Raw genomic sequence first — 21,030 nt, 5'->3', positions numbered from 1 at the left:
CCCCCGGACATTCTCTCTTCCACCTTCTTCCTTCGGGAAAAAGATACAAAAGTCTGAGGTCACGTACCAATCGACTCAAGAACAGCTTCTTCCCTGCTGCCGTCAGACTTTTGAATGGACTTACCTTGCATTAAGTTGATCTTTCTCTACACCCTAACTATGACTGTAACACTACATTCTGCACTCTCTTGTTTCCTTCTCTGTGAACGGTATGTTTTGTCTGTATAGTGCGCAAGAAACAATACTTTTCACTGTATGTTAATACATGGGACAATAATAAATCAAATCAAATGCTGGAATCTGAAACAAAAACAGAAAATGCTGGAAAAACTCAGCAAGGTTGACAGCATCTGTGGGGAGGGAATAGAGCCAACACTTCAAGTCTGGATGACCCTTTGTCAGAGCTCTGTCAGAACAGTCCTGATTCTCTGAGATGGGAGCACAGTATTAGCCTATCGAGCATTAAATACATCAGCTTCTCAATTGCCTGTCTCGAGGCAATTAATTTCATTAGGTAAACAAAACATATAAAATCATCCCTCTGTTTTGCTGGCTTCAGGGTAAAAAGAGCATGTGAGAGCATCTTGCTTTTTGTCAAAGAATATCTGTAGGTTAGATTCCCTCAATCTATGGGCGGCACGGTAGCACAGTGGTTAGCACTGCTGCTTCACAGCTCCAGGGACCTGGGTTCAATTCCCGGCTTGGGTCACTGTGTGGAGTTTGCACATTCTCCTCGTGTCTGTGTGGGTTTCCTCCGGGTGCTCCGGTTTCCTCCCACAGTCCAAAAATGTGCGGGTTAGTTTGATTGGCCATGCTAAAATTGCCCTTAAGTGTGCAGGGATGCGTTGGTTAGAGGGATGAGTGGGTAAATATGTAGGGATATGGGGGTAGGGCCTGGGTGGGGATTGTGGTCGGTGCAGACTCAATGGGCCGAATGGCCTCTTTCTGTGCTGTAGGGTTTCTAAGATTTCTAAGATTTCTAAACTGAGAGCATGGCAAAAGATGCAGTGGAAATTCTAACGTGGACAGAGTCTCTATTAAACCTGACTTGACAATGCACTGTGGTGGCTGGAAAGGAAAGATAGTAATGTGTTTCCCAGGACTGAGAAAGGTCACCTTGATAAACACAAGATACATGAACAACTTGGAAAGTATCAAATGTGTACGTCTGGAATCTACGCACGTTTAGTTATTCACGTATTTCCTTTAAAATGTAAGCAATAGCTCTTAAAATCTATTGGACCTGCTTCAAGAGTTGGAGCTTGCAGACGTTTGGCATTTGAACACTGGTGATTTGCCAGGAAAATAATTGTCAAGCAACACAAATCTGTTTTACTTAATGAAAAAAACATTTTCATAAATGTGAACGTTTTAACATCTGCATATGATTCTTATAACGAACAAATGAGGGAGTCTGTGAAACAAATCCATCCTTCTGTAGGAATATATCAAGCTCGAAACACTCTGCTTCCCAGAGAAACATCAGTCAGCCGGGCCTAGAAATCCTCGCACCTTACAGTGGGCTAGTTGCAATATCAGTTATTTCTGCTGTTACATTTATTTGTCATTGTACGAAGCAAGTTTTTTTAAAAACACAGAGGGTGGTGGGTGCCTGGAACTCGCTGCTGGGGGGTGAGGTAGTGGAAGCAGATACGATAGTGACTCTTAAGGGACATCTGGATAAATACATGAATAGAATGGGAATAGAAGGATACGATCCCCCGAAGGATAGGGGGTTCAGATGGGCAGCATGGTCAGTGGAGGCCGAAGGGCCTGTTTTCGTGCTGTAATTTTCTTTGTTCTTTTGTATTTTGTCTACAAGTAGCACAAGGTGTTAATTTGGGTGTAAAATGATTCTGGGTGTTGAGTGGACTTACTTTTACAGGTAGGCATTCTGCAGGCCTGGATTACGGATGGTTTGGCGAGGACATTGCAGAGATCGCGATTTACTGGGACCAACCGGCCAGCTGTTGTGAGTTTCTGACAGACCCATTCTCTGCTCTGGGTACCTTCGTCACAGCTTACAGAGCACTGGAAAGAAATGACAACATAAAAATTATTTCTAAGCTATCATTCATCTAAATTTTCACTGCCAGAAATCATGGGAAGAATACTCAAATTACACACAATTAAAACTGAGTTAAATTTATATATGAAGGGTTCGTTCAGCTGAAATAGATATGTAGAATCATAGAGTCCTACAGTGCAGAAGGAGGCCATTCGGCCCATCAAATCTGCACCGACCACAATCCCACCCAAGCCCTATCCCTATCATCCCATGCATTTACCCCAGCTAGTCCCCCTGATAATAAGGGGCAATTTAGCATGGCCAATCCACCGAACCCACACATCTTTCGGACCGTGGAAGGAAACCGGAGCACCCGGAGGAAACCCACACTGACATGGGGAGAATGTGCAAACTCCACACAGGCAGTGACCCGAGGCCAGAATCGAATCTGGGTCCCTGGTGCTGTGAGGCAGCAGTGCTAACCACTGTGCCACCATGCTGCCCAATCATCATCATACCGTACATTATCATTATTTTAAATTGCTGAACTTGTGAGAGGAGTGCACCGATTCTTGCATCCCAATGATGAGATTATTTGTCTTGTTGTCACAGCCTCAGTTCACATCAGCTTTCCTCTCACCCGAGTCATGTTACCATAGTCGGAATTCTCCAATCTCGCCCGCGGCTGGGATTCTCCGGTCCCGCTGCAGTGAATGGAGATTTGGCTGAACGCTAAATTCTCCATTCTCGCTGGAAGCACTGGCAGGGCATACGAAACCGGAGAATAGCGGCCAATGTATTTTCTTGTGATCCCTCCAACAGGTCCTTCTCTGGTCATCCATCTCCGGCTTCCCCACTGTTTCTCCCTCACTGAGACAACCTTCAAGTCATCATGGCCCTGCTCTCTGCAACGCTTCCCGAAACAACCAACTTGTCTGTATCACATTCTACTTTCAAATGCCTCAAGCATTTTGGGTGGGATCCTCCGACACCTCAGCCGCACGTTTTCCGCCGGAGGGAGGTGGCGCAGTGTTTGCTAGCGGCGGAATTTTCTGGCCCTGCCGCTGTCAATAGGAATTCCCATTGCGGGAAACCCCACAGGCAAGGGTGCGCTGCCAGCGGGACTGGAGAATCCCACCGGTGTGAACAGCCGGATAATTCCGACCCCTATTCTTTGACCATAATTCAATCACCTCCAATAAACATCCTTGTACTGCATGGCAACTCTTTTTGCTTCCCTTCCTGTGTGATATAATCGAGCTTACTGTCTGCTGTGTATTGTAACGCAACGCATCTGTGTGTGATTAGTCACATGACGTGCTGTGACACCACCAGAGATATTCGTGGGTTTTTATCTCTCTTCCATGTTTGGATTTCAATCAGGTAACACCTTGTTAATAAATCTGCGTCGAGTTGGTTCAAAACCCACAGTGTGGCACCTGTGGCAGTTCCTCACTAGTGTAATGGTTAGTGTCCCCGCCTGTCATGCAGGAGACTGGGGTTCAATTCCCCAACAGAGAGCTGTGAAGTTTGGCTGACGGAGCGCCGGTGGGGTGTCTTTTCGGCAGGGGGTTGGAGGGCCGAAGGGCCTGTTCCTGTGCTGTATTTTTCTTTGTTCTTTGTTATCATCTTTTGCCTTGTTAATATTACTGGTTAAGACATCTAATGGATACACTATTTCAACAGGTACCAGCAGAATGCTTTCTTTCTACAGCCCAGGTCAATGCCAATGGGGTTGTATGATTACTGAACCAAAAAATTGTTAGATATTGTAAGCAGAATACGAGAGTACTCAGCTTTTTTGTCGAAGGATTCAGCAAGACATAAAGATGATGAACTTTGCAAAAGGTGCAAGCCTGTACATAATCCACATGTCAAATAAAAAAGTCTTGAAGTTAAAGTTTATTTATCAGTGTCACAAGTCGGCTTACATTAACACTGCAATGAAGTTACTGTGAAAATCCCCTAGTTGCCACACTCCGGCGCCTGTTCGGGTACACTGAGGGAGAACTTAGCATAGCCAATGTACCTAGCACATCTTTTGGACTGTGGGATGAAATTGGAGCACCCGGAGGAAACCCATGCAGACACGGGGAGAACGTGCAGACTCCGCACAGACAGTGACCCAAGCCGGCAATCAAACCCAGGTCCCTAAAAAGCATGTATACACAGAGGCACAATAATCAGGCATCAATTTCGTTCTTTGTTGAGTCATTCCAAACCTGTTTACCTTGGACCACTTCCCTAATGCCAGGTGTGGTGGGCAATCGGTATTGGCACAAGCCTGCTGCATCTGGGGCTTGTGATCGAGGCAAAGCTCATCAGCAAGGCTGAGAAAACTACCATCGGTCAGAAGCTGTTTGCATGTGACTTTGCGAGATTGTACTCCTCTTCCACATGTTCGTGAGCACTGCAATGAGAGATGTCACAAGAGAACATTAACTTGTCAGCAGGGGTACATTAACATTTCCGAATTTGCTTGCTCTATGTTAGGAACCTTAAAGAGCGTGGGTGGAATTTTCCGGCCGTTCACGCCAGCGGGATTCTCCAGTCCCGCAGCAGTGAACAGAGATGTGGCTGAGCGCCAAATTCTCCGTCCTCGCTTACAGCGGCGGTGGGGCGTGAATGGCCAGAAAGTTCCAGCCAATATATAAAGATCAATATATTAAACAAAAGGAATGGAGTATCTTTCAACATTCGATTTAACAGTCTCAGTGTTATTTAAAAACTACAATCTGCCCACCAAATTCTGACATTGAAGACAACTCTACTTCTAGCCTGGAAAAGGGTTTCCAAATGGCCTCAATATGTGGTCTCCATTCAGACTAAATATTTCATGAAATGTCCGCTACACTATTCGAGTGCACCTCACACAAAAGATTCTGAAAAAATCTGCCAATGGCAGTATGGCATGTTACATAATTTCTTCAACAAGGGACGGCACGGTGGCACAGCGGTTAGCACTGCTGCCCCACAGAGCCAGGCACCCAGGTTCGATTCCTGGCTTGGGTCACTGTCTGTGTGGAGTTTGCCACATTCTCCTCGTGTCTGCGTGATTTTCCTCCGGGTGCTCCGGTTTCCTCCCACACTCCAAAGGTGTGCGGGTTAGGTGAATTGGCCATGCTAAATTGCCCCTTAGTGTCCCGGGATGCGTAAATTAGAGGGATTAGAGAGTTAGTATGTGGAGTTACAGGGATAGGACCTGGGTGGGATTGTGGTCGGTGCAGACTCGATGGGCCGAATGGCCTCCCTCTGCACTGTAGAGATTCGATGAACTATAGTGTAGCCTATGGTGTGCTGAGCATAAAGAACCCTGGGATTGCTTCAAACGCTTTGTTTCTTGACATCATTTCACATCATAACATTCTCTCCGGGTCACTTTGGAATTTCCATGCTCACTGTCTTTCAGGGCGACGCTTCTCTTTTTGAAATGCTATCTCAGATTCAGGTTTTTGTTTTTCTGATTCAGTTTCAAACTCATGTCCATTCTAAACCTGCAGCTGCTTCACGTCAGCGTGCTCAGTGCAAAGGCAGTGGAGTTATTTACTCCTAGATTAGTTTCGAGTAACTATCACCTCCTGCTGCTGGCTGTGAACCAGTGCAATTTGAATCAGACTGGTGTAAACAGTCTGAACCAAATCCCCAGCCATTCCTTCCCAGAAGAAAAGCGCTGCATTGGCAACCTGATAGCGTCTGGCAAGTGTACTTGGTTCCAGCAGAGCTGATTGCTTCATTCGAAGATCCTGCATTCAGCCCAAATCAACTTGATCTGACTGCAAACCATCTTGTGTAAATGGACTCGTTCTGCAGGCTGAGACGACAGGGAGGGTTACTTAACCTAACTCACTGGGTGGGATACACCACAGGATCAGGTAGAATGCTGCTCTGTACACCCTGCCCAATGTTACTCTCTGTTAATTCCAACGTGGTGCAAAACCAGTGGTGAATCTGATCCAGTCAGGCCCCCAACTCACCCCGTTCATGCCCCACTGCTACTGCCAGCGAGAATGGAGAATTTGGCGCTCAGCCAAATCTTCGTTCACTGCAGCGGGACGGGAGAATCCCAGCTGCGAGCGAGGTTGCAGAATCCGGCCCCATGTGTCACCAGGGTTACAATAATCTTAGTTTAGTACTTCCTTTAGAATGCATGCAGATTGTGTGAAATACTGTCAATAAATCTGCATTGGTCCATGGAGAAACCAAGTATTTAAATCTTGGCAGGGTCCGAAGGAGCAAGATTATGGCGACAACAGTCTATTCTTGGCAACTTGATGGGATATCACCTACCGGTTGCCATTCTCCCTCATGCCATGAAGGAGGGCAGTCAATTTGGTTGCAGGCCTGTAACTCGGGGGGTTTCGGATCCGAACACTCCTCGTCAGCAACCTTGACGGACTCCTCAACAACGTGGGCCACTGGGCGTTTACAGTAAACATCTCGTGTCTGTATGCCAACTCCACAAGTAGCACTGCACGGTCTCCATGATCTTGTGGCCCATCTGATGGAGTGAAAAAAGAATGACAGATTAAGGAGCTGGAGACAGTTGGAAGGGACATTATTTGGAATACAATACCACAGCATGAATCTTAGTTGATGCAGGTTTAATTAAACTCTGGTTTACTTTAATGGGTTGTTGATGGAAGCTCTAATCAGCTACAGTCCGGGAACAAAATGAAAATCTGGGTGGTGCTCCTTGGCCAACAGTCTGTAACCATGGCTAACTGGGGGCCTGAGTTCAAACTCAGCCAGTTAAAAAAAGATCACTTTGGATCTCAGATTAAATCACGGAAGAGGAACTCAGATCCTGAATTCCTGTTTTGAAAAAATTCCCTTGTCCCTGTTCTAAGCTGTCGCAGCTGTGCTGAGGAGGAACTCAGCATTGTTCTAAGACATTAATGGAAAAGGGGCGATATCTTGACTTCTGAACTGCTGGCAATTGTTCTCAATAGACTTTTGTAAAACGTTATCCCACAAGAGACAGACTATTCTGAGACCGGAACATCAAAATATAACTGAAGCCAAAATAAAATGTCAGATTTTAGCTTTGCAAGAACTAACTTTCCAGAGTCACTATAATCAGGCTTTTTAATTCGAGTAAATCTTTATATTTTGGTTCAAAAATCCAAATTGATATTCTGTTTAGCTAATGAGGGGAATTACTCAGAGGAATGGAACATAGGAGTGGATCACTTGGCTCCTCGAGCCTGCTCTGCCATTTAACTAGATCATGGTCGATCTTCTACCTCAACACCAGCCTTCCTGCACTTTCCCATATTCCTTAATATCATTGGGATCCAGAAATCTATTGACCCCTGCTTTAAACATGTGCAATGACTGTGGGCGGCACAGTGGCACAGTGGTTAGCACTGCTGCCTCGCAGCTCCATAATTGAACCCAGGTTTGATTCCCGGCTTGGGCCACTGTCTGTGTGGAGTTAGCTCATAAGAACATAAGAAATAGGAGCAGGAGTAGGCCATCTGGCCCTTCGAGCCTGCCCCGCCATTCAACAAGATCATGGCTGATCTGAAGCGAATCAGTTCCACTTACCCGCCTGCTCCCCATAACCCCTAATTCCCTTATCGATCAGAAAACTATCTACCCGTGATTTAAACATATTCAACGAGGAAGCCCACTTCAATGGGCAGAGAATTCCAGAGATTCACTACCCTCTGAGAGAAGAAGTTCCCCCTCAACTCTGTTCTGAACCGGCCCCCCCTTATTTTGAGGCTGTGCCCTCTAGTTCTGGTTTCCCTTCTAAGTGGAAAGAATCTCTCCACCTCTACCCTATCCAGCCCCTTCATTATCTTATATGTCTCTATAAGATCACCCCTCATCCTTCTAAACTCCAACGAGTACAGACCCAATCTGTTTAATCTCTCCTCATAAACTACACCCCTCATCTCCGGTATCAACTTGATGAACCTTCTCTGCACTCCCCCCAAGGCCAATATATCCTTTCGCAAATAAGGGGACCAAAACTGCACACAGTACTCCAGTTGCGGCCTCACCAGTGCCTTGTACAGTTGCAGCAAGACCTCCCTGCTTTTATATTCTATCCCCCTCGCGATAAAGGCCAACATTCCATTCATCTTCTTGATCACCTGCTGCACCTGCAGACTGAGTTTTTGCGATTCGTGCACAAGGACCCCCAGGTCCCTCTGCACAGTCGCACAATGTAATTTTTCTCCATTTAAATAATATTCCAATTTACTATTATTTCTTCCAAAGTGGATAACCTCACATTTGCTAATGTTATATTCCATCTGCCAGATCCTCGCCCACTCGCTCAGCCTATCCAAATCTCTCTGCAGACTTTCCGCGTCCTCCACGCAATTCGCTTTCCCACTCACCTTCGTGTCATCAGCAAACTTGAATACCCTAGATTCAGTCCCCTCCTCCAGATCATCTATGTAAATGGTAAACAATTGAGGCCCCAGCACCGATCCCTGCGGCACGCCACTGGTCACCAACTGCCAACCAGAAAAGCACCCATTTATCCCAACTCTCTGCTTCCTGTTAGATAGCCAATCTCCAATCCACGCCAACACCTTACCCCTAACTCCGTGTACCCCAATCTTCTGCAGCAACCTTTTGTGAGGCACCTTATCGAACGCCTTCTGGAAATCTAAAAACACCACATCCACCGGTTCCCCTCTGTCAACCGCACTAGTGACATCTTCATAAAAGTCCAGTAGATTCGTCAAACACGACTTTCCCTTCATGAATCCATGAATCCATACTCCCCGTGTCTGCGTGGGTTTCCTCCGGTTTCCTCTCACACTCCAAAGATGTGTGGGTTAGATGGATTGGTCATACTTAATTGCCCCTTAGTGTCAGGGAGACTCGCTAAGGTAAATGCATGGGGTTATGGGGATAGGGCCTGGGTGGGATTGTGCCAAATGGCCCCCTTCTGCACGGTAGGATTCTATGATTCTATGACTGAGTCTCCACAGCCCTCTCAGGTAGAGAATTCCCAAGATTCATCACTCTCTGACTGAAGAAATTCCTCTAAATCTCAGTCCCAAGTGGCCTACCTCTTATTCTGAGACTGAGACCCCTGTTCTGGACCCCTCTCACCCCCACGCCACCCCCCCCAACCATGGGAAACATCTTTCCTGCATCTACCCTGTCAAAACCTGTAAGAATTTGGTATGTTTCAATAAAATCACCTCTCAGTCTTCGAAACTCTCGAGAATACAGATTCAGTTTTCTCAATCTCTCCTCAGAACAAGCATACAGCACAGAAGAGGCTCTTCAGACCATCAAGGCCACACCGACACATTAGGAACACCTGAACTCCCACCTGCCATCTCCCATCTGCCAGCACTTGGCCCATAGCCCTGAATGTTATGGCGTGCCAAGTGCTCATCCAGATACTTTTTAAAGGATGTGAGGCAACCCGCCTCCACCACCCTCCCAGGCAGCGCATTCCAAGCTGTCACCACACTCTGGGTAAAAACGTTTTTCCTCACATCCCCCCTCAACCTCCTGCCCCTCACCTTGAACCTATGTCCCTTCGTGACTGACCCTTCAACTAAGGGGAACAGCTGCTCCTTATCCACTCTGTCCATGTCCCTCATAATCTTGTACACCTCAATCAGGCCGCCCTTCAGTCTTCTCTGCTCCAATGAAAACAACCCTAGCCTATCCAACCTCTCTTCATAACTTAAATATTCCATCCCAGGCAGCATCCTGGTGAATCTCCTCTGCACCCTCTCCAGTGCAATCACATCTTTCTGATAATGTGGCGACCAGAACTCACACAGTAGTCTAGCTGTGGCCTCACCAAAGTTCTATACAACTCCAACATGACTTCCCTGCTCTTGTAATCTATGCCTCGATTGATAAAGGCAAGTGTCTCATAGGGCTTTCCACCACCCTACTAACATGCCCTTCCGCTTTCAGAGATCTGTGGACAAGGTCCCTTTGTTCCACAGAACTTCCTAGTGTCCTACCATTATTATTATTATAAGACAACCCAGGAATTAGTTTGGTGAACCTTTACTACATTCCCTCTCTTCCTTAGGTAAGGAGCTGTTCCGATGTTTGTGTTGCTGCCCGAAGACTCAATAGTTGTTTTTTTATGATGTTGGAGGTAAGTGTTGTTTGTGAATTGGTGAAAAATATATTTCTGAGTGAAAACATAGTCATTGGTGACTCCAACAAATCAAAATCAAGCAGTGCGACAATTTAATCATTTCCATTAATGTTAATTGAGTTGGATTTCATTTCCCTTTGAATGACCTGCTCTTCCTAACATTGCTTCATCAAGAAACATTGGAAAACTTACATTTAGATAGCACCTTTCAGAACTTGCATCACAAGTACAGCCAATGAAGTACTTTTTGAAAGATGTGTTTTAGGAAATGCTGCATTGATTTCCATCCAACAAGCTCCCAAGTGCAGCAAAGTCACAATGAGCAGATACTGGCCCAGGCTCCCCAGCGTCGTATTAGGAGCTACCCCAAAGATTCGCTGGGGTATCCTCTTCAGAGTTTCCCAGCTAAGGGTTTGCATGGCAATTGCCCAGAAGTGCAAACCTCCCCTGGGTGATTGCCCTCTTCTGGGAATTATCTGAAAATGCGGTTTAAATCGCAAACTTCGGATGGTTCCACCTGGGTTACACCAATAGATAGCTGGGAAAAGTTAGAAGGACTAAAACCACTTCTAACTTCGAACTGGGTAGCTGTTGTACAAACCCAGACTGACATCCCAAACCCCCAGGAGTCTTCCTCTCACCCACCCCATTCTAAGGTCTCCACCAAACTGCTGAGCTCCTCAGAGGACACTTGATTGATTCATCAACCCCAATGAAGCCCCAGGGATCACTCCCCATCCCACGGTTCACTCCCCACCCTTGCCACCCCTCCCATCTTCTCACTGCACACCTCCTTAGTCCCTCCTGGCCAGGCCCAACCTGAGGCTTGACCCCTCCAACCCTACACTGCCCCTGCCCCGATCCTACCCAAGGTCTAACCTGACCCAAGGCCTGACGCCCCCTCCACACAGTCCCGACCTAACCCACACCACAACCTTCCTCCCTCTGACTCTCCCGACCTCTGAGCCCCGATCCCCAAAATCCCATCCGCTTACCTGAGATACCTCCCTTCTCCCTGACCTGTCAATGACCTTCAGATTTCGATGGACCTATAAACTTACCTGGTTCACAGCCGCTGATGCTGTAAAAAAAGGGGGAGTGATCTCCTTCCTTTTGACTCAGCTGCACTTCAAATTGGGTGTGCTGCACCGTTGGATCTCACCCGGCCAGAGTCGGAATGTCGAGCGGGAGAGGCTGGGAAAAATATCAGCTCAGAAATTGGGCACAGAGTGGCGATCCTTCACTTAGGAACATTCCGAGGAAGTTCTGTTTTTAGGCGTTTGTTCACGGATATCGAGCAACACCAGGAAGAACATTGCTGCTCTGTTGCAATGTAGTGCCAGGAGATCTTACACATCGACCTGAGACAGCTGACAGCACCTCAGTTCAATGTCTACTCTGAAATCCAATAGTGCAGCACTCCCCCAGTACTACATGAAGTGGCAGGCAGGATTTCACACAGAATTGTTATAGCACAGGAGGAGGCCAGGTGTCCCGTCATGCTCTGGAACTTGAAGAGCGTTCCGAGTCAGTGGTGAAATTGCTGCCCGCCACAGCTGACAGAAAAGTGAAAATTGTTGGCATCAGAAATGAGATGTTCCCACCCATAGTCGAGGGAGTGTTCCAAGTTGTATATTTCTCTAAGTGTAGCAGCACATATCTAGTTGTAGAATAAAGGCTGAGGTTACATTTTCCATCTGGCATTGATGCAAAGCACTTATAGGTATTGAATATCACTGAAATGGCAGCATAAATCGAGAGCCAGACACCCGTTTCCCGAGTGCACTGCAGCGAACCACCTTACACAGCTTGGGCGCCACACTGGGTTGATTATAACTCTGGCCTGGTGTGAAACCAGGTTCTTAAAAAATGCCCAGGGATCCTCTGCGAATGTTATCACTTTAACAGGGTATGTTTGATAAAGGCAGAAAATACTGGAAATATTCAGCAGAATAGGAAAGGTCTGTGGAGAGAGAAACGGAGTTAATGGCCCGGATTTCTGGCACGCCGGAGAGGCAAAAATTGCGGATATGGCTGAAAATCCCAAGACCTGTCCCCAAACATGGCATTTCCTATCTCCTATGGGTGGGAGTAGAGTCGGGTCAGGGTTCATGTGGATGTAGGCTGTCCAGAAGCAGCTGGCCAATTAAATCACCAGCTGTCTCTGCTGAAGTGAGATTTTCATAGATTCATAGAATCCCTACAGTGCAGAAGGAGGCCATTCGGCCCATCGAGTCTGCACCGACCACAATCCCACCCAGGCCCTACCCCCACATATTTTACCCGCTAATCCCTCTAAACTACGCATCCCAGGACTCTAAGGGGCAATTTTTAACCTGGCCAATCAACCTAACTCGCACATCTTTGGACTGTGGGAGGAAACCGGAGCACCCGGAGGAAACCCACGCAGACACGATTAGAATGTGCAAACTCCACACAGACAGTGACCAGTGATTTTGGAAGGCAAGGGGTGCGAAACCCGCCGTTAGCAAATTAAAGTTTAGTTTATTTATTGTTGTCACAAGCGACACGAGTAGGCTTATATTAACACTGCAATGAAGTTACTGTGAAAATCCCCTAGCCGCCACATTCCGGCGCCTGGTCGGGTACACTGAGGGAGAATTTAGCACGGCCAATGCACTCTAACCAGCACATCTTTCGGACTGTGGGAGGAAACCGGAACACCCAGAGGAAACCCATGCAGACACGGGGAGAACATGCAGACTCCACACAGACAGTGACCCAAGACAGGAATCGAACCCAGGTCCCTGGCGCTGTGAGGCAGCAGAGCTAACCTATTCGGCAAAGTAGCAACATGTTTGAACATTGTGGATCGATTTGAAAAGTCAGGACCCCTTTGGAGAGATAAGATTCCCTTTTGGGTATGATCCCAGGCCATCTTCGGGATAGGTGAGGCACCCTTTGGGGCAGGTGAGACACTCAGTCCTTTTGGATTGTTGTTCAAAGTAAACATGATTTTGTGTATAAAATGCGTAACCTCATTGGAACTGTCAATGGATTTAACTCAAGTTGGCTTCAAATTGAATAAAAGTCTGTCGTTCAAAAGAAAATCACTGTTTGAAATTTCACTCCATCTATTGACATAAGCCTGAGGGCTACCATTATAGGATTTGTGCTGTGACTGATTTTACACACTAACATGATCACATTGGGATGTCTGTTAAGTGAGTGTTTGATTGGCAGTTCCAAGTGATGAAAGAATAGAAATGTCTGTTTTCATCGGAGATTAGTTGAAGAACTTTCTATGTATTGAAAGATTTTAAAAAATCAATGTGAGTTTTTCTTTTGTTTAAAAAAGTGGCACTGAAATAACTCCTCAGAGGTCCATGGCCCTTCACTAGGTCCCATTTTTAAATAAACTCTGGTCCACTCCTAGGGCGCTCCAGGTACAAAGTCAGAATCATGGATTCCAGTGAACCTGATTCCTCCATATTGATATACATGTGAAGGTCCCTGATTGGGCAGACAATTATGACCTCACTCAGGGAGCTCATACTCCAAGTGGCCAATGTCATGGGCCTCACTGAAGTCATTACAGGCATCATTAAGAGACACATTACTTTATTTTGCAACAGCATGGTTTGCCCATGGTGGATAGAAACAAAGAAGATAGGTGCAGGAATAGGCCATTCAGCCCTTCAAGCTTGCACCACCTAAGAGGTGTGACTGCCTCCTGGTTCAAAGTATCCAGTCATTTCCCCCCTCCCTGCTGTGTCGCAGTGCCTGCAGCTCAGCCTCCAGCTCAATAACTCTTGCGTTGAAGTTCCTCGAGCTGTAAACACTTGCTACAGATATCATTGCCCTGGATCACACTGGCATCCAGAAGCTCTCAAATGCTGCAGCCTTGACACATCAGCTGTCCTGTAGAAAGGTTCAGTATAGTCTCCCTGACCAATGCCTCTATTATCCTCATCATGTTTTAATTAATTACTTAGTTATATTATTAAGTTACTTAGTTATTAAGTTACTTGCTTTTTTATACACTTTATTAACTTTAGCACCAATGTGCATATTTTATACCTTAAGAATAGAATAGACCACACCCACTTCACAGAGACCCTACAGTGCAGAAGGTGGCCATTTGGCCCATCGAGTCTGCACCAACTCTTCTTTTTTTATTCATTCATGGGACTTGGGCATCGCTGGCTGGGCAGCATTTATTGCCCATCCCTAGTTGCCCGAAGGCAGTTGAGAGTCAACCACATTTCTGTGGTTCTGAGGTCACATGTAGGCCAGACCAGTTAAGGGCAGCAGATTTCTTTCCCTAAAGGACATTAGTGAACCAAATGGGTTTTTCTGACCATGGCCTTCATGGCCATCAGTAGATTCTTAATTCCAGATATTTTTAATGAATTCAAATTCCACCATCTGCCGTGGTGGGATTCGATCCCGGGTCCTCAGAATATTAGCTGAGTTTCTGAATGAATAGTCTAGCGATAATACCACTTGGCCATCACCTCCTCCAACAGAACATCCTATCCAGGCCCTATCCCTGTAACTCCACGTATTTATCTTGCTAATCCTCCTAACCTACACATTTTGGAACACTAAGGAGCAATTTAGCATTGCCAATTAACCTAACCCGCACATCTTTGGAGTGTGGAAGGAAATCAGAGCACCCGGACGAAACCAATGCAGACACGAGGAGAACATGCAAACTCCACACAGGCAGTGACCCAAGCCGGGAATCGAACCCTGGTCCCTGGCGCTATGAGGCAGCAGTGCTAACCACTGTGCCACTTCACTTACCAGATACTCACCAAACAGCCAGCTCCTATCCCTCTAGTAGGGTAAGAACCAGTTCAGGGAGAGAAAGACAAAAAAAAATCAAAAGAAAACAAAGACCTCCTCCTCCCCCACCCCCTTCACCGAACTCCCTCACTCACCAAGCTCCACGTATACACTTCCTCAGCTGCACTTGTTCCTGAGAGGGGGGCGGGTTTGACTTCTAATTCAGCCCACTGCCCACCCTGGAGCAAAAATTGGATCTGCACGCTCCCAGTTTCCAAGGTGAGGTCGACAGAAGCCGGGAATTCTCATCCCTGCGGAGTAAACCTAGGAGTGAAAACCTGGGCCAAAGTCTCAATGTCGGTGAACTCTCATTAAAATTATTTCCCCTCTGCTAAACTCGAGTATCCTCCAGCATTTTCTGATTTGATTTCAGCTTTCGCTCATCCAAGGTATTGTGCCTTTTGTGTAAGATTTGTTTTTAATGCTCAGAAAGTGTACCTTGCTGCCACCTGCTGTCTCCCTCGATTAACAAAATAGCTGGCAGGTAGCAGAACTGTCTGGCAGACAGAATGTTGCCTGCAACATAAATCTAGTCCTGTCAGCTACACTTTGCACTCACTATTCATATAATTAAACTTGTTTATGATGCAAGATCTGAAATGATTAGCGAGGGAGCAGAATGAGCATGTGCGCACCTTCAGCACTCAATGCTTTGAACCCTCTGGTGCGATCCTAATGACATAAGGGGAATAGCAACAGTTTTATAAATGAGGGTGTTTTTAATTTAGGGTTTTTAAAAAAATTCATTCATGGGACATGGGCACCACTGGCTGGCCAGCATTTATTGCCCATCCCTTGTTGCCCTAGGAGGGCAGTTGAGAATTAACCACATTGCCATGACCCTGGAGTCACATGATCAGATAAGGACATCACGATTTCCTTCCCCGAACAACATTAGTGAACCAGATGGGTTTTTCCCCACACTCAGCAATGGTTTCATGGTCATCAGTAGATTCTTAATTCCAGATATTCTTTATTGAATTCAATTCCACCAACTGCCTTGGTGGGATTCAAACCCGGGTCCCCAGAACATTAGCTGAGTTTCTAGGTTAATAGTCTAGCGATAATACGACTAGGCCATTGCCTCCCCATAGGGTATCATAAAACATTTAACTTTTGTCACTTCTCTAAGCTTGCGGACATCAGTAATAGTCAAAGGCTTCGAGTTCATGGGAAGGGGTCATCATCATCCGAGTCATAGAACATAGAACATAGAACATTACAGCGCAGAACAGGCCCTTCGGCCCACGATGTTGCACCGACCAGTTAAAAAAAAAACTGTGACCCTCCAACCTAAACCAATTTCTTTTCGTCCATGAACCTATCTACGGATCTCTTAAACGCCCCCAAACTAGGCGCATTTACTACTGATGCTGGCAGGGCATTCCAATCCCTCACCACCCTCTGGGTAAAGAACCTACCCCTGACATCGGTTCTATAACTACCCCCCCTCAATTTAAAGCCATGCCCCCTCGTGCTGGATTTCTCCATCAGAGGAAAAAGGCTATCACTATCCACCCTATCTAAACCTCTAATCATCTTATATGTTTCAATAAGATCCCCTCTTAGCCGCCGCCTTTCCAGCGAAAACAATCCCAAATCCCTCAGCCTCTCCTCATAGGATCTCCCCTCCATACCAGGCAACATCCTGGTAAACCTCCTCTGCACCCTCTCCAAAGCCTCCACATCCTTCCTGTAATGTGGGGACCAGAACTGCACACAGTACTCCAAGTGCGGCCGCACCAGAGTTGTGTACAGTTGCAACATAACGCTACGACTCCTAAATTCAATCCCCCTACCAATAAACGCCAAGACACCATATGCCTTCTTAACAACCTTATCTACTTGATTCCCAACTTTCAGGGATCTATGCACACATACACCTAGATCCCTCTGCTCCTCCACACTATTCAAAGTCCTCCCGTTAGCCCTATACTCAACACATCTGTTATTCCTACCAAAGTGAATTACCTCACACTTCTCCGCATTAAACTCCATCCGCCACCTCTCGGCCCAACTTTGCAACCTGTCTAAGTCTTCCTGCAAACTACGACACCCTTCCTCACTGTCTACCACACCACCGACTTTGGTGTCATCAGCAAATTTGCTAATCCACCCAACTATACCCTCATCCAGATCATTAATAAATATTACAAACAGCAGTGGCCCCAAAACAGATCCCTGAGGTACACCACTTGTAACCGCACTCCATGATGAATATTTACTATCAACCACCACCCTCTGTTTCCTATCCGCTAGCCAATTCCTGATCCAATTTCCTAGATCACCCCCAATCCCATACATCTGCATTTTCTGCAGAAGCCTACCATGGTGAACCTTATCAAACGCCTTACTAAAATCCATATATACCACGTCCACTGCCTTGCCCCCATCCACCTCCTTGGTCACTTTCTCAAAAAACTCAATAAGGTTAGTAAGGCACGACCTACCTGCCACAAAACCATGCTGACTATCACCTATCAATTCATTACTCTCCAAATAACTATAAATCCTATCCCTTATAATTTTTTCCAACATCTTGCCGACAACAGAAGTGAGACTCACCGGTCTATAATTCCCGGGGAAGTCTCTGTTCCCCTTCTTAAACAATGGGACAACATTCGCTAACCTCCAATCTTCTGGTACTATACCAGAGGCCAACGACGACCTGAAGATCAGAGCCAGAGGCTCTGCAATCACTTCTCTTGCCTCCCAGAGAATCCTTGGATAAATCCCATCCGGACCAGGGGATTTATCTATTTTCAGACCCTCCAGAATATCCTGCACATCCTCCTTATCAACTGTAATACTGTCTATTCTACTCCCTTGCAACCCAGTGTCCTCCTCAGCTATATTCATGTCCCCTTGCGTGAACACCGAAGAGAAATATTGGTTCAATGCTTCACCAATCTCCTCCGGTTCCACACATAACTTCCCTCTGCCATCTATAACTGGCCCTAAACTTGCCCTAACCAACCTTCTGTTCTTGACATACCTATAGAACGCCTTAGGATTCTCTTTAACCCTATCCGCCAAAGTCTTCTCATGTCCCCTTTTAGCCCTTCTAAGCTCGCTCTTCAACTCCCTCTTAGCCAATCTAAAGCTTTCTAGTGCACTACCCGAGTGCTCACGTCTCATCCGAACATAAGCCTCCTTTTTCTTTTTAACCAACAAAGAAACTTTTTTGGTGCACCACGGTTCCCTAGCCCTACCAATTCCTCCTTGCCTGACAGGGACATACCTATCACAGACTCGCAGTAGCTGCTCCTTGAAAAAACTCCACATGTCGGACGTTCCCAGTCCCTGTAATCTCCTAGTCCAACCTATGTTTCCTAATTCTCTCCTAATAGCCTCATAATTACCCTTCCCCCAGCTAAAACCATTGGCCCGAGGTTCATGCCTATCCCTTTCCATCACTAAGGTGAACGTAACCGAATTGTGGTCACTATCACCAAAATGCACACCAACTTCCAAGTCTAGCACCTGGTCTGGCTCATTTCCCAGCACCAGATCCAATATAGCCTCACCTCTAGTTGGCCTGTCTACATACTGAGTCAAAAAACCTTCCTGCACGCTTTGAACAAAAACTGACCCCTCTAACGAGCTAGAGCTATAACAATTCCAGTCAATATTAGTCAAGTTAAAATCCCCCATAACAATTGCCCTATTACTTTCACTCCTAAGCAGGATTGACTCCGCAATCCTTTCCTCAACCTCTCTAGAACTTTTAGGAGGTCTATAAAAGACTCCCAACAGGGTGACCTCTCCTCTCCTATTTCTAATCTCCGCCCATACTACCTCAACAGATAAGTCCTCATCAAACCTCCTCTCTGACACTGTGATACAATCTCTGACCAATAATGCTACCCCTCCCCCTCTTCTACCTCCTTCCCTACTTCGACTAAAACATTTGAACCCCGGGACCTGCAGCATCCATTCCTGCCCCTGCTCTATCCATGTCTCTGAAATAGCCACAACATCGAAGTCCCAGGTACTGATCCACGCTGCAAGTTCACCCACTTTATTGCGAATACTCCTGGCATTGAAGTATACACATTTCAAACCCTGCTCCACCCCACCTCTGCAATGCCGTGCATTGCAGTCCCCATCCATGCATCCCTCACTTTCAGCCCCACTACTCAGGATCCCTCCCCCCCCCCGAATCAGTTTAAACCTCCCTGCATGGCCTTAGCAAATTTACCCCCCAGGATATTGGTCCCCTTCTGATTAAGGTGTAGACCATCCTTCTCATAGAGGTCACACCTTCCCCAGTACGAGCCCCAATTGCTTAAGTACCTGAACCCCTCCCTCCTGCACCATCCCCTCAGCCATGAATTCAAACCTTCCCTCTCCCTATTCCTCTCTAAACTATCCCGTGGTACAGGCAAGAGTCCAGAGATAACCACTCTGTCAGTCTTGGCCTTTAGTTTCCACCCCAACTCCATAAATCCCTGCCTAATATCCCCTTCCCCTATCCTCCCTATGTCGTGTGTCCCCACATGTACAATAACTTGTGGTTTATCTCCCTCCCCCCTAAGAGTCCTGAATACCCTGTCAGACACATCCCGGACCCCAGCCCCTGGTAGGCAACACACCAACCCTGAGTCCCTACCTTTAGTTCCGACCCTCCTATCTGTCTCCTTAATTGTGGAGTCCCCAATCACAAGGCCCAGTCTTTTACAGCCCCTAACCACCTGAGCTTTCTCACCTGAGTCCACTGTACCTTTCTCACCCAGTGATACTTTTTGCCGCCTTCTAATTCTGGGTCAGGATTTTGTGGTCAGCAGCAAAGCAATGGTGCTGTCTGTTCACCACATTTACACTTTAGCATACGAGGTAGCAAATAAAAACAGAAAATGCTGGAAAATCTCAGCAGGTCAGATAGCATCTGTGGGGAGATAATAGAGCCAATGCTTTGAGTCGAGATGATCCTTCAACTCCCCATAGATGCTGTCAGACATGCTGAGATTTTCCAGCATTTTCTGTTTTTGTTTTAGATTCCAGTATCCGCGGTATTTTGCTTTTTCCTTAATGCGAGGCAAGTCCATTCAAAAGCAGCAGGGAAGAAGCTGTTCTTGAGTCGTTTGGTACATGCCCTCAGACTTTTGTATCTTTTTCCCGACGGAAGAAGGTGGAAGAGAGAATGTCCGGGATGTGCGGTTGCCCTCGATTTTGCTGGCTGTTTTTCCGAGGCAGTGGGAAGCGTAGACAGAATCAATGGATGGAAGGCTGGTTTGAGTGATGGACTGGACTTCATTCACGACCTTTTGTAGTTTCTTGCTGTCTTAGACAGAGCAGGAGCCATACCAAGCTGTGGTACAACCCGAACTCCGACAAGTTCGACACTTTAAAAGTACTTGATTGCTATAAAGCACCTTGGGACATCCTGAGATTGTGAAAGGTGGAATATAAATGAAAGTCTTTCTTTTGAAGAGGTTAAACTCTCTGGTGAGATCCTACTGAAAATAAGAGCAATAATGGCAGTTTAGATTAGCAGAAGATGCAAGGAGTTCTTGTGGCCCAGTGGGTAACACTCCTGCCAGAAGCTCAGGGGTTCAAGCCCTACAGCAGAACTTTCTTTTTTCTTTATTCTTTCACAGGACATGGGTGTCGCTGGCAAGTCCAGCATTTGTTGTCCATTCCTAATTTTGCTTGAACTGAGTGGCTTGCTAGGCCATTTCAGAGGATAGTTAAGAGTCAACCTCATGGCTGAGGGTCTGGAGTCACAAGGAGGCCAGATTGGGTAAGGATGGACGGTTTCCTTCCCTAAAGGGGCATTGGTGAACCAGATGAGTTTTGACAATAACTGATGATAGTTTCATGGTCCCCATTATTGAGACCAGATACATATTCCAGATTTATGATTTGAAGTTACATTCTGCCAGCTCCCATGGTGGGATTTGAACCCATGTCCCCAGCGCACTCTTGCTGGCTACAGAAGGGATCATTGACGGCCAAGCCAGTTGATAATCAATTTGCTGAAACTCCCAGTATGCCCAGGGTGAGTTGTAAAAGTGGGAAAGATTCCTGGTCAGTCATTATTGAAAACACACCTTGACAACGTGTCAGCATGTGACAAAAATCCTTCATGAAGACATGAGGCAGGCTAAAT

The 21,030-nt window shown here is 46.4% G+C and overlaps 1 protein-coding gene across 1 annotated transcript in view; it reads right to left on the bottom strand.

The window, feature by feature from the left end:
* adamtsl3 (ADAMTS-like 3) overlaps window positions 1-21,030 on the bottom strand; it is a 605,457-nt gene that overhangs the window by 80,364 nt on the left and 504,063 nt on the right. Inside the window, exons 18-20 of the mRNA XM_078241545.1 lie at window positions 6,296-6,506; window positions 4,239-4,418; window positions 1,878-2,031 (exon numbers count right to left, since the gene is read on the bottom strand). Of these exons, the coding sequence (XP_078097671.1) occupies window positions 1,878-2,031; window positions 4,239-4,418; window positions 6,296-6,506 (545 nt within the window). The remainder of the gene's footprint in view (window positions 1-1,877; window positions 2,032-4,238; window positions 4,419-6,295; window positions 6,507-21,030) is intronic.

The sequence above is a fragment of the Mustelus asterias genome, chromosome 24, assembly GCF_964213995.1.
Source record: "Mustelus asterias chromosome 24, sMusAst1.hap1.1, whole genome shotgun sequence".
In the NCBI taxonomy this organism is placed as follows: Eukaryota; Metazoa; Chordata; class Chondrichthyes; order Carcharhiniformes; family Triakidae; genus Mustelus; species Mustelus asterias.
Note: the sequence above shows the minus strand (reverse complement) of the source record. Positions and strands in the feature narration are given on the sequence as shown.